Source organism: Syngnathus typhle, linkage group LG4 (assembly GCF_033458585.1).
Source record: "Syngnathus typhle isolate RoL2023-S1 ecotype Sweden linkage group LG4, RoL_Styp_1.0, whole genome shotgun sequence".
Classification (NCBI taxonomy): Eukaryota; Metazoa; Chordata; class Actinopteri; order Syngnathiformes; family Syngnathidae; genus Syngnathus; species Syngnathus typhle.
The window spans coordinates 19,250,636-19,268,566 of NC_083741.1; the positions used below are offsets into that span (position 1 = coordinate 19,250,636).

The 17,931-nt window shown below is 39.9% G+C and overlaps 2 protein-coding genes across 2 annotated transcripts; both read right to left on the reverse strand.

Moving 5' to 3' along the window:
• Nucleotides 1-596: 596 nt before the first annotated feature.
• On the reverse strand, nt 597-7,890 carry lpcat2 (lysophosphatidylcholine acyltransferase 2). Its single transcript, XM_061276902.1, has 14 exons — nt 7,595-7,890; nt 7,227-7,369; nt 5,619-5,836; nt 5,287-5,399; nt 5,136-5,196; nt 4,636-4,694; nt 4,530-4,564; nt 4,361-4,415; nt 4,109-4,191; nt 3,910-4,035; nt 3,688-3,841; nt 3,301-3,399; nt 2,780-2,921; nt 597-2,116 (listed from the first exon to the last, which is right to left on the reverse strand). Exons 1-14 carry the CDS (start codon nt 7,703-7,705, stop codon nt 1,947-1,949), a joined length of 1,569 nt encoding a protein of 522 aa, XP_061132886.1. The 5' UTR covers nt 7,706-7,890; the 3' UTR covers nt 597-1,946.
• A 711-nt stretch (nt 7,891-8,601) lies between these two features.
• On the reverse strand, nt 8,602-16,731 carry mmp2 (matrix metallopeptidase 2). The gene is made up of 13 exons (XM_061276344.1): nt 16,410-16,731; nt 16,100-16,326; nt 15,379-15,527; nt 14,662-14,790; nt 14,396-14,569; nt 13,976-14,149; nt 13,189-13,362; nt 12,959-13,114; nt 12,754-12,880; nt 11,067-11,203; nt 10,409-10,568; nt 10,226-10,335; nt 8,602-9,581 (listed from the first exon to the last, which is right to left on the reverse strand). The coding sequence occupies exons 1-13, from the start codon at nt 16,542-16,544 to the stop codon at nt 9,478-9,480; spliced, it is 1,956 nt and encodes a 651-aa protein (XP_061132328.1). The 5' UTR covers nt 16,545-16,731; the 3' UTR covers nt 8,602-9,477.
• Between the last annotated feature and the right edge of the window lie 1,200 nt (nt 16,732-17,931).

Consider the following 17,931-nt stretch of genomic DNA (forward strand, 5'->3'; position numbering starts at 1 on the left):
CATGCACAGTGAAACGTGGACCCAACGTTATGTGTAGAATCATTGGATTTTAAATGTACACTGTATTGAATATTCACAGGACATTGGTGATGTGAAAATGAAGCTTCAAATTTGCTTCATGAACCAGTTTTTGTATTTTATGACCCTTCTAGATGGCAGTCTTTTTTCATAATTGGGATATAAGGGCACTGACTTATCTTTTCTTAAATCCATTTACTTAAACCAAAGAGTTCCAACCAACTGGTTCGTGAAGCATATTTGAAGCTTCATTTCAGATGGATAAGGCATCAGATCAATAGTGATGCTTAGTTACAATCTGCAACACATCACATTACAGTGCTGCTGTCTTGATTGGGTATTCATTCTTGTTTATTTGATGGGAAAACTACATTTTTCAATATTCTTATTGATTGATGGACATTTATTGTATATCTGTTAAAATAAATGGGAAATAGGAGGAAGGGGGGGCATCAAAAAGAGGGGTGTGTTTATTTTATTATTCTCTTAAATTGTTAGGGAAAGGGAGGAGCCACAAGAAGGTATTTATTTGCTATAATCTTTATATATTGATGGATAAAAGGAGAAGTCACTCATAACTCGTTCAATGTTTTTATTTTTAGTACAATCACAATGAAATGTCACAATTGCACATTTTCATGTGTTCACAATATAAACATTTGTTGTAACATTGAAATGAAGATCGTGTCTTTCGGAGTACAGTAATATCATGTTTGAAGAGGGCTCTACAAATATAAAGAAAACCAAGCGAGATGACTGCTGCCACCGTGTGGTAACTCGTTGAATGACAGAGCTCATTAAGTCAATGTGTGCCTCATTACAAAAGTTTTTTGTGTGCAAAACATTAATTACACAAATATTCTTGTTTTACTTTCAAAATTTGCAAAGTCGACAAAACAACAGAAAACACAACTGTTTGTTCGTGTGAACGCCCTGTGGAATACACTCCTTGGCTTTTTGCTCACAAATTGCCCTATTTTATTTGCGCTGGAGTTGACTTAGTGCTGTCTCAGCAAGTCGAGCGGGGATGCAAATAAACAGAACATGCAAAGCAAAAGCTCTGGCTAATTATACAGCTGTCTTACAAAGGTCCCTGTCCCTGAGTACACACATACAACATCTGCTAGCTTGAAAATCTAATAAAGCTTCGTGTAGACTAATTACACTGAAACCCTTTGCCTCTATGTAAAACAAAGGAAGGTGTGGGCACGGTAAATTCAAAAGAAAGTCACATAAGGTGGAAAGCACACAAGGAATAATGCACAGAGCAAGCCAAAGCACAATAATTAACAGTTAAAAACACCAAACACTGATTTTTTTTTTTATTTGTTGTCTTTTGAGGGTGAACACAACAAATGGATTTATTTTATTTGTAATAATTATTTTGAATTTGCTTATCAAATTATTAGATACAATTATTCAAATCAAAATCTTTTCTATATTTATATTGGTTCCTTATTCGAGTAAAAGTCGCAGTACCAAATTTCAGGTTTCGAAGTAAAGTAGGCTAAAGGCTGAAAACAAACCTCAGTTTTGCTTAGTTTGGTAGCAAACAGTGGGAAGAAAAATGGCCAAGATAGCTAAAATACTGGCTTCAAACCAGCATGGTTCACTTTCTGTGTCTTTTCAGGATTTTGTTCTTGAGACATTTTTTTGTCTGTCTACTGGTGACTTAACTTCTTGTCTCTGCCACTTTTTGTGCCCTAAGAAATTCAAGGACAAAACAAAGCAAGTACAAGAAAAGGGGGAGTGTTGTGACCAAACACATTTTTGACAGGTGCTCCAAAACGCATGGAATTAGTGTCTGCCCTCCAAGGCACTACTAAGACTGAAAAGAAAAGCGTTTTAAAAATGTCCATTAAAAAAAAGCAAGCGACATGACCTGCGACGTGGTTCTTGCGACCAAAAGGAGCGGACCACAAATTGGGTTAGTCGTCCTTCTTGTCCGAGATGCTGTCTTCCTGATTCTCTCCCGCACCGCTCAGCTCCAGCTCGCCCGGCGTGGCCTCCTGGATTGCCTGATACCTCTGAAGCTCCAGATAGGTGGTAAAGAGCTTGGCGTACTCCGGGTGGCTTGTGGCAAAGCTTTGAAATTCACCTGAGGGATCCCCAAAAAATATTTTCTAATTTATTTGCGGACTTGTCACGAAATGCCAAATGGAAGGACTATTTTCAGAGTAAGTCAAGACTGGAAAATTTGATTTTTGGTGGACATTGCTGCCATCTGGAGGACACATTTTCACACACATTTGCACCTAAAGACAATTTTTTTAAATACATAAATCAACCCCACGTGGTCATGGGTTCTGCATTTTGTATTGTTTGAATGTCATCTGGTGACATCTTGGTGTCAGGGATCTACGTTGGAGTGAGTTGATTTATTCTTTAAAACATCAGTAGATCTTTCACACATCTTGTAGACAATTAATTAAACTTTTTGTGGGGTGTCATTTAATTGGGTTATTTTGCGACAGCGCTCAGTTTCTATCCACCGTAAAACTGCAATGATTCACTATATTGCAAAATTTTACTAAACACATTTAGTATTTAAAACAACCACCCAACTTTGTCTCGCTAGAAATAAGAAACGCCAAAGATGGGCTAAGAAATAGCATCTACGTAGCGGCGTTATGCTTTAAGTGACAGAAAATCGCACAAACGGTGCAGCAACACATATAGACAGACAATATAAAAATATTCACCTATTGCAACGAATTAAACTCATATTATATTCCAGAAGTGATAAACGTGGCGTACTCACTGAATGTGATAAACCCCGAGGCGTCGGCGTCAATTTCCTTGAAAAGTTTGACCATGTTGAGATCAGACACGCCCAAAGCGGAGCGCAGCAGTGCCGTGAACTCCTCCCGGGTGATTTTCTCATCCTCGTCAGTGTCAAACAGCTAAAACAAGACGACATATTTGAATGATACGCCTGTGCAGGTAAACATACCACAAAGTTTCTCCTGTGCAAGTTCATCTTGAAAGTGAAACTTTGTAATAGCATTCTATTGTTTTTTGCAGTCCTTTTCCGAAACCACATTTGTTGTCCTGGTCAGGGGTAAATTGACTCCGAGACTGACTCCCAAGACTCCCAAGGCGCTCGGCAGCAGACACAGATTATTACCGTGACATGATCCAAATGTCTTTGAATGCGGCTGTCTGCTTCCATTTCACAGCAGAGCCACAAACTCGGCTTTCAGTCGTCTCAGTTTATCTACGCTTCTCTAACATCAGTGGAATAACGTACAGTCGTCATTTTAGATCGCAAAATGAACATACCCGGAAAGCCATACGGAGCACTTCGTCAGTGTTAGCAGGTCGACACAAGATGGTCACGCCGATGACATATTCTCTGAAATCTATGGTGCCATCGCCATTCTGTGAAAGAACCATACACATGAAAGTAGAGATGAGCCAGTAAATTATTTTAATATCATTTACTTTATCTGGTCTGGGCAAAGCATATTTCAGGGAGACAGTGCCCCTGTGGCCCCCCCTTCTAGCTCTGCCATTGCCGCATACCAATAGATTGACTTGTCCACCTAGTGTGAAACACCAAAAATTTGACCTGCCTATTTGAGTATGATGACAAAAGCATAGGTGGAAATTGTGCCATATGTCTTGTGAATAATTCAAAATGTATTACAAAGATATGAATTGTTATACCCGGTCAAAGAGCGCAAAGAGTTCCTTCAGGGCAGGGTTAATGGGGAGCTTTAGAAAGCTGGCAAACTCCTTGATAGTGATGCGTCCGCCTTTACAGGAAGTGGCCATGGCAGCAAAACTGTCCAATTCTTTCCTCACGTTGTCCCATTTGATACTACAAAAAAAAAAAAGACAGCAGGTTCATGATGTGTCAGTTCAAAGCCAAGCTGCTAATCGTCCTACTTGAGTTTTCGACTGATTTTGGTGAATTCAACCAGGCCGGCTTCCATTGGCAGCGTCAACTCGCCGGCCGAGATCATCAGACGGCAGTCCTCGTAGGTGTGGTCCGTCACGGGAACGCCCAAAGCCCTGCAGGCGTCGTTTAGCACGATACGTACAAAAAAATCCCAGTTGGACTCACTGCATATGTTTTTTTACCCACTTGGCCATGATGTCTCTCACTTTGCTGGCGAGCAAAGCAGGGCTTTTTTTCTCTTCTTCCGTGGGAATGTGAGGAGGCAGAAACTAAAGAACACAAGATGACGGTGACACAATATCAACATTTTGACAGTAGTCATCCACATATTTATTATAGAAAACTTAATTTTGCAGGAAGTCATACAATGAATTTTTCTATTTGTTCGGCATGCTCTTTGTCTATCATGTTTAAAACAAACGTTGAAGCCTTATTTACCTCGATCTCCACCGTGGTGTACAGCTGACACAGTGTTAGAAGTAGCAATGTCCTCCTGCACACGGTTTAATCAGTAGGTGTCATGAAATGCATCAAATCAAGGAATTATTTTATGTGCACGGTTGTTATTTGATAAGGAAAGATGATTTGGTGTGATGAGCACACTTACGAACTGAAACCCTGCCAAGTCCATGTTACTGTGTCCTGGAAAAGCACACGTATGTTCAGTTGACGCACGGTTAGGGACGCACACAGATCCGTATGTCGCAACTTACTATTTTATTCGGATATCTCAGAATGATGGGCTGCACGGGTACACCTGGAATAAAGGCACCTATAGGAAAGAATGCAAGAAAAGAAAAAAAGTCAACATTTCTGGAGATTTTTTTTCATGGATTTTACATTGCCAAAATATTTTCCCTGCATACTCATAATTCACTATTTCACCATTTTGACGTATCTTGGTGCCATGGAACTATGTTGAAGTGATCTGATTAGTTATAAGTAGTGTTTAGCTGCGATCTATATTAAATAGCTTTTCAGGAGGTGTCAATTACGTACGGATTTTTACAAATTAGTCTAATCTTGGCTTCAGCCTTCCTGAATGCTTTCCTTCCCCTTCCTCTCAAATTCCAACAACAAGCATTCCTCGGTCCAATAATTATAACTTCTTATAAGTACATCTTGGGGTCTAATCCAGGGTGCATCAGAGGTTACAGCTCGCCAGTAAACTTAATGAAAACAGGAAAAAGGAGGGATGATTTGAATACTTTACCTAGTTTAAATGTGATGAGACACGAACGATTTGTACACGTCCCCTCAGGAAATATCAAAACCTGAGGAACAAATCAGTAAATCAAAAAACATATTCAACCAGCTTCTATGTCAAACTCTTAAATTGGTGTATTTTTTTTTTTCTTTGATACCTGCGGCCAGAGACCTCCTGATTTGGCTCTGCCAACAATCTCTTGGATGGTGTTCCTCCTTGAGTCAGGGTCTTTTCTGGACACCAGTACTGGCTGGAGGCAGCGTACGAACCCTGCGAGAAAAGATAAAAGAAAACAAAAGAGGTGCCATGGCTGCTCCATAAACATCTTACATCCCAAAAGCGAATATAATATAATATAATATAATATAATATAATATAATATAATATAATATAATATAATATAATATAATATAATATAATATAATATAATATAATATAATATAATATAATATAATATAATATAATATAATAAAAACAAAAGTGTCTCACTGCCAAATATGGGCGTGGCCAGGTTCTCCACACGGGACACAGTGGAAGGCAGGCCCGCCATGATGCACACTATGCCATCGAAGAAAGTGGAGTGGGGGGCCACAGCCAGAATGGGGGCCTCAGCGCTGCCCACTTGTTTGCCCTTCACGACCACCCGGAAGCCCATGCAAAAATAGTAGGCTCTCCCCAGGGCGGCCATCACGCTCTGACACATCAGCCTGCGGATGGCGCGAATTTTTGTTTAGCATCCAAAGAGTGAAGTCTACAAGGGTCTTTTTTTTTTTTTTTAATTTCCAAAGTCTTTGCAATGAGGGTTGCAAAACATTGTACAACTTAAGCCTGCAACCACTTTCGACTTCCGTCCTTCACTTCCTCATTGCTAAAGTCAACTGCTTCGACCGTTCCCATTCTGTTTGACTACGGCAATCAGATAATGGAGGAATTAAAAAATAAACAGTGCAAGAACCCAAACGGTTTATGGTACTCACTGCCCGTGTTCTAGGAAGTCAGCTAAAGTAACACTGCTGGTGCAGATATGATCTCCCCCCCCACCCCAAAAAGAAAAGCACTTAATACAAACAATGTCAATATCTATTTGTTTTGATGATACGCTGCTTTGCCTGGCGGGCATTTTTGGTTTGGAAGGCAAATCCGAGAACAAGCTCGTAAAATTCAGTACATCCTCTAATGATTAACAACACAGATTTTTTATACACTACCAAAGTTTTAAATGACCATTTGAGACTACAAAATGACTTTTTATAAATATTACAAAAGGATTATTTCAACAACTGGAATGTAATGTAATGCGAGACAGGAAGAGTTCATCACTCTTTTGATCATTTGTGTTGTCACTGATGGTGTAATGTGTCATGTATTCAGTTCCTAATCAGTGACGGTGTGAAAATAAGAGCGAAAGGCTCTCTGTCTCTCCAATACCGGGAAATACGATCAGCCCGAGGGGTGTGTCTGCTTTTTCTCAGTCAGCATGATACGCCTCAAGTTCTCATAACCCTGAACAGGAGGAGCGGTATAGAAAATGCATTTGCGTTGATATTGTTATTGTGCAGGACAGCGGTTTAAATGAGTTGCTATCATACTGAATGTTGTTTGCCTATTGCCGTAATCCTAATTTCCGTCTATAAATGTACAGTAAGCCCCTGTGTATCATCGGGGATACCTTCCAGACCTACTCTGAATAATGTGAAAAGTAATAATATAGAGACACTTCATTGGGTTATAGGTTATCCATGTCATGGTCATAGATGCTAGCTTTGTGCTGATAGCTACTGTTGGGAATATAAAGCTTCAAATTGCTTCATGAACCAATTGTTGTATTTTGGGACTCTTCTACATGGCACATTGGGCTGAAAGTACACTGACCTGCTATTTCTTAAATCACTCAATTTAAACCAACAGTGCCATGTAGAGGAGTCACTAAACTGGTTCATGAAGCAAATTTGAAGCTTCATTTTCATACCACTAATGATAACATCCACATGGTACTTTTCCTTTTTGGCCCGAATGAGTAAATTGAGTTCCAAACTTGGTCAACAAATTACATTTGTAAGTATCTGCTTTCTTTCCCTCAACCATTAACCAGGTTACCTTCTCCATCCTGTCATTGGTGCCACTGCTCCCTTCAGAGGATGCTTGAAGGTGATGATGACAGCCACTGGCCAGGTCACCATGAGGACCAATGAGATGAGGATAGCTCGGAGAGGAACCAGGATGATTCCCTGGAGGACACACTGCACAAACACAGTAATAGTTGTGTCAGGAAAGACACATTCCATATTTACATTCCATGCGTCAAATCCAGACCAATAAGCAGCACATAAGGGCTCTTATTGTTCTGGCTGTGCACGCTGCAAAGCAGATTACAGAGGCCGGAGGGGACATGCAATCAATCCCACACATGTGGCCACGCTTTTAATTCTACTTTGCATTGATACTAATGCGCCATTGTCACTCACTTTGATTATGGTGGCCTTGGACAGTTTGGTGTCCTGCACAAAAGGGTTGATGACAGCAGGCAGGAGCAGTGATTGCTGCCTCGGCAGGGCGAAGACGCGTTCAGACGGCATTGCAAGGCAGGAAAAAGATGCACGGTGCAGTTACAGGAGCAGCTTCATGTTATCATTTCACTTCCGCGTCGGAGGGCCTCATCTACCGCTTTCTTTTTTTCTTCTCCTTTTGCCTATTGCACACGGAAAACCTCAGCGTTCATGCTAGCAAAACAGACAGCCGAAGCCATCCCGGAAGTGACCCAACTCAACTCCGCCTCCTCTACTTCACCGATTTGACAGCTTGTTAAACAAATTAAAAAAGATATATATTCAATAGTTTTTTTTTTAATAATTAGTTGTAACATTTTACATTATAAACGAAAACTTAAAAATAAATTAGTAACTAGGGTGAAAGACGTTTCACGAAAAATTATTCATCAATGTTACCCTATGATACATTTAGTTTTAGGGTTAGGGTTAGGGTTAGGGTTAGGGTTAGGGTTTCTCTCTGCTTTGGAAATGCACTCGTACTCGTAAACCGTGGGAGTACATTTGCAGATTCATTGTGAATAATGTCTCATGTAACTTCGAGTATACTTTGCAGAATGTAAGTTTTGGCTTTTTAAAGTGTGACAACAAAACAAAACAACTAAAAACTAAACTAAAAACTAAAAAAAATCTCATTATAATTCTAACAAAGTCTCATATTCACAAATGTAAACTCGCAAAGGTTAAACCAATTTTTGTGCGTATATGTGCTAAAGAAATGATTACTGTTAATAAAAAAGAAAAGAAAAAGAGAAACACGTTTGTTGTACTGTACTAAAATTTCCACAAGGTGGGGCAGTTTTATGTATTTAAAAAAGTATTAAACAGCATAAATGGTTGTGGTCAAAGGTTTTGGGACAGATTTTCAGTTTCTGCCATCTTCGGTTTGGTTTATTGTATATATAAATCACATCCGTCTCACATCATTACCTTATAATGACCATCTTTATTAACGACAGTAAAAAAGTGCACAAGCATGGCAACCAAGACCAAAAAAAAACTACCACTGTATCAACAAGTTGAGTGTAAAACAAATAGATTTTTTTTGCAATACTACAGCGGTACTTTTGTCACGATTTTATCATGCAGCAAACAAGACCTAAACGGCCAACCTGTGCCTTCAGTCCCTCCGTACCAAACTAAAACCTCAAAGCTTCTACAAAGTGCTAAACAAGAGGAAATTAATGGCTGTCTAAACATATTCCTGGAAACTCCCCCACTTCAGACATTACACAGAATATAAAAATGCATGTATCTACAAACGAGTGTCAAATTAAAAGATCACAACTATTTGTTGCGTAAACATATCCTTCAGTTTGACACTCCATTGCGTGCATTTTCTTAAGAAAGTTTCTAAAGCACCATATTCGGTCACAGAGATTGTGCAAAAGTCTTTTTTTTCTTAAAATGTAGTGCACAACCACAAGCAAATCAACTATAGTCAAATACATTTCTTATAAAAACTACTTTATCTCAGCCAAAAGTGGAATCCTCATACCGTTTACAACAAGATCATCACGGTAAAAAAAAAAAAGTGTTCATTTTAGTGTGGACATACCTGATGTCGCTGTTAAAAAACTGGATTAAAACCAAATAACTATACAAAAGAAAGAGTACAAGACGTAGTAAATGTGCATGGGCTTGACAAATGAAACGTCACACATTAAAACCTAGCTGTGTTTTGCTGTATAGAAAGTCCAATGGAGGCTTCCGAGGCAGGATTAAAAGGTAGCGTGCGCCGCAGCGGCCTCGGGTCGAGTATGATAAAGTGTTTGGCATTGTCCTCATCACAGGTGATGTGCTCAACAGCCGAGCCAGTCCTTTGTGACTTCGCCCAACTTGACGATCTTCAAGCTGCTGTCCTCCAGTTTGAAATAGTGGTTGCCTTTGAAGAAGTAGCTGTAATCTAGTAAAGATGAGCAAAGAGCACAAAATACTGAAAAATGTACACACTCCATAAAGAGACTTGCTTATATTGCTCATAAACTGCATTCATTTTAAATATGAAATACAATTTAGAGCATTTAGAGCTTCAGATGGATCTGTTTTGACGTTGGCCCACTTTACTGCTTGATGCATAGTGGCCACACTTGTTAAGGCTTCTCCAAATGTTGCAGACAGGAGCTCGTCTGTCCTGCTGCACAGACTCACTTTTATAAAGATTAGCAAAGCCGCAATGGAAAAAAAACCTTGGTCACATGTCGCTGGCAAAACATTCCCATTCAGAAGGGAGGCCCATGGTGGTTTTCACCGATGTCCATTCCTGAAACTTACCCTGCCTGTATTGCTTTTATCCTGTCCTGTTAACATTACATATAGTTTAGTTGACTTCTACATTGTCTACTGCTTTAAGTACTGAATTGGTCGTGTAGTCATAATTGGGTCATCATTGCATCCAGAATGGATTTGCAGACACCATGTCTTATGTCACCTGAAGGTATTTGGTGAAAGTAGGAATATCCCCCAATTATTTTTTGGGGTAGCTTCACTTTATCTAATGACACTTAACTACACGTAAAGTAAACACCAGGGGAGAAAATCATCAATTACCAATTCCGCTGAGACTGAAGGCAGCATCAACGCCATCTGGGATGCCATTCCAAGCTTCAGCAATAACTTTGGGGAAACCGCTGTCCATCGTCTTTGTATTTTCATCATATCTGCAAGTCACAAGTTCATTTCGCAAAAACAATTAGGAAATCAAAGTCATTTGACAAATAAATTGTTCCTCACCTCCAGAATTGCTCCCCAGCGAAGAGGTAAGTCTTCTTGTTCTTCCTAAAGCTGAAAGCGGCATCAATCTGTTCCAGGTCGGCTGGCAGGCCAAGACTGTCAAGTCTCTTGGGGTAGCCTCTATCCAATTCGTCCGCCTTGTACACCCACAATTGATTGCCTGGATGACAAAAGCACAACGATAGCTAAAAAATAACCAACTATGTACATAGCCCGTTGGGCATCAACACAAAATGGATGACAACACAAGATGAGTGTAGCTTCTCCAATGAGGAGATTTAACCATCCCAAAATAATAACAATCTATATTGTTGAACAAGGAAATTGAGTCAAAATCCCTAATTAACATAAAATTCACAATATTACTTGATTGGTACCTATAGCCAGACTAGGCATGTTTTTACAGCAGACACATATTATGTAAAGGTCATCCTAGTCCAAGGACATTATTATTTCATTTAGTTTAGTCAAGCCCAAAGAATGTTTGAAGAACCACTAATAATTGGCACATGGGATATCCCCACCAACAATTCCAGAAAATGGAAATGGCTGACGATTTAAAAGCAAAGTCATCCAAGTGGTTAAGGAGCAAAGACAAGTATTTGTTTCTAATGAAAAAAAGAAAAATTCCAACAATCAGCATCTTTATTCATCAAACCTGAAAAGAAGACTGTTTTCTCCTCCACTGGGTTTTCATAGACGGCGTCTATCTTGCTGGGCAAGTCAGGCCAGTAGGTGGCCACCAGCATGGGTCCATTGGGCTTGCTTCTGAAGCTTACTGACCTGAACAGGAACCTGGCACAAAGACAAGAGGTAAAACGAGGGCGGGAGGTGAGGGTGGGCTAAGAGTACAGAGTTGAAAAAGGGGGTGGGCGGCTTGTTCGACTTGTGGTCGCATCAGCCCACAAAGGCGTGATTCACGAGCATCTGGTTCCCGTTAAGACCCGAGGCTGCGCCAGTGGAACAAGACCCTTCTTGCCCGGATTTGCAATACAGCTACGCAACAACAACGGCCGCTTAACAAACGCTTTTCCACTGACCCAGTTTTCAAAAGGAAAATGGAATGCCAGTTTTTTTTAAGCAGAGGAAGAATTACCAAATCAAAATGAGAAATACAGCCATCAATGCTGATCTAACTTTGCTCTTAATGAATCTGTCTGCAAGTTCCTAAAGATCTCCATTGTTTTTAGTGTGACAGTAATACTCTGACTTTCCAGAACTCAGTAAAAAACACAAAATACAATCCATCTATGATTTTAAATAACCTTAGAACTGTGCATGAAACAAGTATAAATTACACCAATAAAAGCAAGGGATGAGCATAAAACTAGAGAAGGAGTAAACACGGGTTGAGTGGCCAGCTAAAAAATATTTTACTGCACTTTGAATAATAAACATGTCGAAACTGCAAGAGATAAGATCTTTATATGTCTAACGGTTGCTTAGTATGAGAGAAAAATGCACAAACAGGATATGTACACTCAAGAAATAAATATGGTTAGGCTATCAGACTGTTAAACCTTAAAAAATCAGCTTGGACGTTTCAGCATTATGAGTCACAGGGAATCAGGTTTCAGCACAGCTTGATTTCCAAACAATGAGCCAACGATTTTGAGGCCTACAAAGAATTTGATCCTCTGTAAATGTAGTGAAATAAAAGCGAATTTTCCGAGTTGGATTCTGGTTTGATTCAAACTCAAGTTTGTCCAAGAGAAAAACTTAATTCCTCGGTCAGGCTGTCTTATTTTCTCCAGAGAGTAGTAGGTATCAACGTAAGTACATATCAAAGCTTGTATTCACTTTGGCATCCCCAAAATAATTCTTCGTCAGCCAAACGCTCAACCGCTAGCACAATTTTCAAGAAGACTGATGCACAAACAGCATGAGTAATTGCTTACACAGCGGTTCGTGCGTAGCAATGTACACAACTATTTGTATTGTAAGCTGTTTTTAGTTTGAACGCGTAACATAAAAAACACCAGCTTCAAGTGGTTGGACTTACCATTTCTCGTAAACAAATAGTGTTAGCATTAGATCTTCATAAGATTTTAAAGTAGCAGAGAGAACAGTAGCTGTTGAAAAGAATCATAATAGACAACAATAAAAACTCGCTCAAATCTACATATTCACAATGTTAGGCTATTAGATGGAGCAGAATGAGAAGGTGCAGTGTTTGTAGCAACTAGTGATGGCAAATGAAGCTTCAAGATGATTCATGAACCACTTGTTGTAATTTAACACTACTGGTTCATGAAGCATCTTGAAGCTTCATTTTCCCATCACCAAATCTGGTGACAGGGATCCAACTTGTACCAAAATAATGTTACATATTTTATTTCGTTTACCTGTCTTTAAAGAAGAAAGTCTCTCCTCTAATTTGGGCAACAGCATCAAAAGTAATGGGCTCCTTACAGATGTCCATGGGGGTAACGGGTCCCTGGGTTGGTGGTAGAGGCTTGTCAGTAGGAATGCCTGGAAATAGAACAGACCTTTGTCATTCCTTAGGCTGTTTTAAAATCAATTTATGATTATATGGCATTTGGTTCCCACCATATAGCTCCTGGATGCCCTTGATATCATCGTTAGAGAGTCTGAAGTCTTTGGTGTAGGTGTAAATGGGGGCCATCAGTGCACCAGTGTCTTCAGAGTGCTCCAAACCAAGGGCATGGCCAAATTCATGAGCAGCCACCAGGAATAAACTGTAACCTGAAAACAATTTGTGTGATCAAATAAGTAATATATAATATTGAGTGATACGATATGCATTGGTTGGTTACTACCTTGGGCTGGGCAGAAACCCCACTTGCGGTCATCATCGTAACTCTTGGTCGTACCGCACCACATCTTGCCATCACTGCGCCCAGACGTGGTGCAGGAGTCATAGGTGTCTCCCAGGAAGGTGAAGGGGAAGACACAGGGACCCCCTTCACTGTTGCCTCCCACGGTTGACATGGCTGCAAAAAAATTACCATTTGAATAATGCTTATGAGAACCACAAACTCGTGTGTTATGACACTAACAACGGAGAACATGACACGATGTACATGTGAAGCAGAAGAACATGTAAACAAAACACAGGAAGGTCTCGAGTTGGGATTCAAACCTGGAACTACAAAACCATGAGGCAGACTAACCACAGCTAAAAACAGATATACATAACATAACATAACATAACATAACATAACATAACATAACATAACATAACATAACATAACATAACATAACATAACATAACATAACATAACATAACATAACATAACATAACATAACATAACATAACATAACATAACATAACAAATATTTGAGTGGAGAACTTTCTCATAGCTGAAACAAGCTTGGAAACCAGAAGCCTCTCACTTCAAGTGCTAACCACACAGAATCCCAGTGGTCATACTTCTCTATCATAAAATAGAGCACATAAAAATACTTTCACATGGCTTTGGTAGACCATGAACAAGACCGGAAACCCTCAAATGAATCTTCCCTGGAGAGGAGAACACCCATCAGGGCGATCAACACTTCACAGTCCTGTAAACAAAACCGATAAAATCCAAAAGAACCACCGACCGGTTTCGGGGCAGAAGCCGTAGGTTTTGTCCTGGTCGTAGTTCTCGGTTGTGGCACACCAGCGATAGCCGTCATCTCTTCCTATGGTGGTGCAGCTGTCATACTTGTCGCCTTGGAAGGTGAATGGAAATTTGCACGGAGTGCCTTCGGCATTTCCACCCAGGGTGAAGAGCACTGCAATGTCACGGTTGAGACAAACAAAGCGTTAAACCGGGTACGGTATATTTCAACAATCAGGCACAATTTTCCCTTCATTACATGTTTGACAATTTCCTAAAGTGGAGCAAACATTTTGGAAAGAAAATGAGTCCCCTACAAAACCACATAAAAAAGTTATTTCCTGGCAAAGTCTCACATCTACTTTCTTTCAGTACATAAACAACAGATGTCATTCATTAGGTCTCTCGGGCCATGACTTACATTCGTGAGGACAGAAGCCATATTTGCCATCGTCGTCAAAGTTGTAAGTGGTAGAGCACCACAAGAATCCGTCGTCGCGGCCTTGAGATGTGCAGCTGGTGTACTCGGTCCCCTGGAACAGGAAGGGGAATTTGCAGAACTCTCCGTCCGCATTCCCGAACTTCACCTTTACCACTGTTTGAAAAAGAATCAAAGGATTCAACTGCCTGAAACTCATTCGGGTCACCTGTTTCAAAAGAGAATGCACAACTTTGGCAAAGATCTACCTTGGCCATCTCCGAGCGTCCACTGCTCGTCGTCGTCAAAGTGGGAGTCGCCGCCTATTCCTGGGCCGGGTGCGAAGGCGTGCGCCAACAGGCCGTCTTTGCCATCAAATGGGTAACCATCGCCATGCTCTGTTGATGACACAGTATGTATTTGATAAGTATCTACAGCAGGGTTGTCAAACTCTGGCTTGTGGGCCAAATCTAGCCCACAGTGTAATTATATTTGGCCCGTGAAGACAAAGCCCGTGTGCATGGACTGTGTCAATACAAAAATTGCAAATTGTCTTGACTTTTAAGATGTTACTCGCAATTTTTACTACCATTCCTCTTTTTAAACATTTTAACAGTTTTTACTAGTCAGTTTGTTGTGTAGCCTATACTGTATATAATATGACAATCATCCATTTATTTGGGTTGACAGTCAAAATGGCCTGAAGAAGAAAACTACGACTATGATGCGGCCCACGACAAAAATAAGTTCAACAATCCTGATATACAGTGTCAGGTAAAAAACTGAGTTTTTCCTTTGGGCTTATGACCAGGGGATTTTGAGAATATTCATCAATTGAAGCCATGTGAAGCTCTTCGAGAAGTTTCTGTGATTAAGGGGGACAGAAATAAACTTGACTATTAAGATTGAAGTCATGTTCAAATTCTGCTTTTGTGGTAACTGTGACGGTGATCCAGCAAAACACAGGACTGCGTTTATTGACATACCATTGCGGCCAAAATTGATCATAATGTCAGCCTCTCCGTCCATTAGGCGATTGAATGACAGCGGTGTGACATCACTCCACACTTTGAAGGCTCTGAAGAAAGCGTCATTGATGACTTCCTCATCTAGATCCGGAGTGTAGCCGAGAATTCTGTGGAGTTTAAAATAAAATGGTGACAAGAAGAAGCAACCACTATCTCAAAGCAACAGAGATTGCAGAGGAATTTGGCTGGAGGGGGGAGTGAGTGTTGTGTGTGTATGTGTGGGTGGGGGTGGGGGGATGAATCATGTTGTGAAAAAAAAAATGCTGGTCTATTTATTTGGGTCATAAAACCGCTCATCTGGAGAAACCAAACATTTTTGTAAACCTCGAAACACAACACCTGCATCGGTACTGCATAAGAATGACGGTTTTAAAAAGAAAAAAACAGTTTCACGGCCCAGTGGATGGTGGTGAGGGGGCTGTTTGGGAATGTTGAGGGAGGGGCTGTTAAAGTGGGTTGGGAGGGGGGCTAATACAGACAAAATTTTCTTTTCCAAGCCTATCTTATCCTCCCCAACATAGTGGATGAATAAATACCACCACACAATAAATTCTACATTATTTAGATGTTAGCTTATTTTAGAATTTTAACTACCCTCATATTATAAATAATCCATTTAGTTTCTTTTTTAATTTCAACAATTAAAGGAGTTAAATGAAGAATAGTTCATAGCTCTGACCTATATGTGATGTCTTTCTTCTGCCACAGTGGTTTTCTGTGGAAGAAGTTATAGTTGGCCACATCTGGCACACCGCAGCGGGGCTTCTTCATGATCTCAACAGTCTTGGCGTCAATCTCGCCAGTCTCTTGCAGGGAGAAGAACTTTTGCATTTTTTTCAAGGTGTCCTTAAGCACCATCAGGTTGCATCGGTCTTCCGGGCACCCATAGAATGTGTTCAGGTAGCGCTATAATAGAGAGGAAAATTTTGTGGAAAATTATTACAAAGTTGCACAAAAAGAGATTGCAAAAGAAAAGTAATAAAACTTACCAGTGCAACTTCTTTGTCCGTTACGGGAGTGTCATCTCCAGGAAATTTGATGATAGGAGAAGGGGCAGCAGATGTTGATTTAAAGTGGATGAAATGGAGCAAAAACACACTCACAAAAACTGACACTAAACCCATTTTGAAAGCCTTTTGAGTGTCCTGAAAACTTGCTCAAAGTTTCTCGAAGGTCCTCCTGTGTGTGCAGCTTCTGCTCTTCTGCAGTTTTTTTCTTTCTTTCTTTTTCCTTTCACCTCAAGCGCTTTCTCATTTTTTTCGCTTACACAGGCACTTTTTTTTTCTTCCTTCTTTGTGCGCAGCCTTGGAGCCGTGACGAAATCAGAGCTGAAAGTGGGAGGCATGATGATCTAAGGGGTGGATAAAGTATGTCTGGAAGGGCCACATTTGTTTATTCAATTGGCTAATGCATTTGATATTCATAATAAATGTATTTGTATTATGAAATGGTTTTGCACTATTCTTAAGCAAGTGACAAGCTCAGATGTTAAGTGCAACTAATACCAGTGATAGCATTCGTGAAAAATATGACCATAATCATAGATGAAATGTTTTCTGACTATCGTGGACTTTTGTCAAATCATTTATTTTTTAGAAATATTTGTATTCACTGTCCTGATAATGATGTGATTCAACATATGAATTAGGATTTCTTTATACTTCCTTCTTGAAACTTTTAACATCACGTAGTTGTACAGTATGAAAAGTTGAGTTGACGCTTTTATAAACCCTGAATTCAGTGCTACACGTTTTTATGAGCAACACTGACACCTGGCGGAGAAAACGAGCAAGTACGTAAATTGCTCAAAAACTGGCATCTGGTGGCGGAAAGTGGGAAAAGCCCAATTGAAAAATAATCTTGAAATGTCCACTGAAGCAAAATAAAAAAGTGTTTATATATAATTATTAATATCCATGCAACCAGTCTAAAGTTTGAACACCGTTAGTCATTCAATAGGTTGTGTGTTCACAAATTGTAACTAGTATTGAAGCTTTTGATGTCAATTTTTATGAAGCAGATGCAATTATGTGACAGTTCTGAGTTCAACCCGGGGGACAATGAAATCGAGGGCATCTTGGAACTAGATTTACTATTCATAAATAATTAAATCTAATCATATGAATTTTTTACAATACACATACATTATAAATGAAAAACTGTAACATATGTGTAACGTCAGAAACAATAAAAATATGTTTAAATTATCATAATTCAGAACATGTGGGAGAAAATAAATGCGTGAATAATAATACAGTATTTAGAGATTTACTGTAAAGTTATTTCACACGCAACTTTACTGGCCTCCAGTGGCCAACGTGTGCCTTGCACCTCTAAATCCAAGCCCCTGGAGCATCTCCGTCCCATTGAAGTCGAGATCTTTGGCATAAATTTCCAATTACGTCCATTCCCGCTTGACATCACTTTGTTTCTGCTCTTGTGGCATATTACTGCCAACACACCACAGCAAGCTCAGATTCTCTAATGAAGCACTTTGACACACGACAGGCC

Bases quoted from the DNA above. Each gene is read 5' to 3' on its own strand.
- lpcat2 (XM_061276902.1), bottom strand. From the start codon at position 7,705: ATGCCGTCTGAACGCGTCTTCGCCCTGCCGAGGCAGCAATCACTGCTC. The intron at 3,842-3,909 runs GTAGGACGATTA...TTTTTTTTGTAG, and splicing joins AAAATCAGTCGAAAACTCAA to TATCAAATGGGACAACGTGA. The intron at 2,117-2,779 runs GTGAGTACGCCA...GGGATCCCTCAG, and splicing joins CTCGGGGTTTATCACATTCA to GTGAATTTCAAAGCTTTGCC.
- mmp2 (XM_061276344.1), bottom strand. From the start codon at position 16,544: ATGGGTTTAGTGTCAGTTTTTGTGAGTGTGTTTTTGCTCCATTTCATC. The intron at 16,327-16,409 runs GTAAGTTTTATT...TCTCTATTATAG, and splicing joins CGGACAAAGAAGTTGCACTG to CGCTACCTGAACACATTCTA. The intron at 12,881-12,958 runs GTGGGAACCAAA...TTCTATTTCCAG, and splicing joins GGGCATCCAGGAGCTATATG to GCATTCCTACTGACAAGCCT.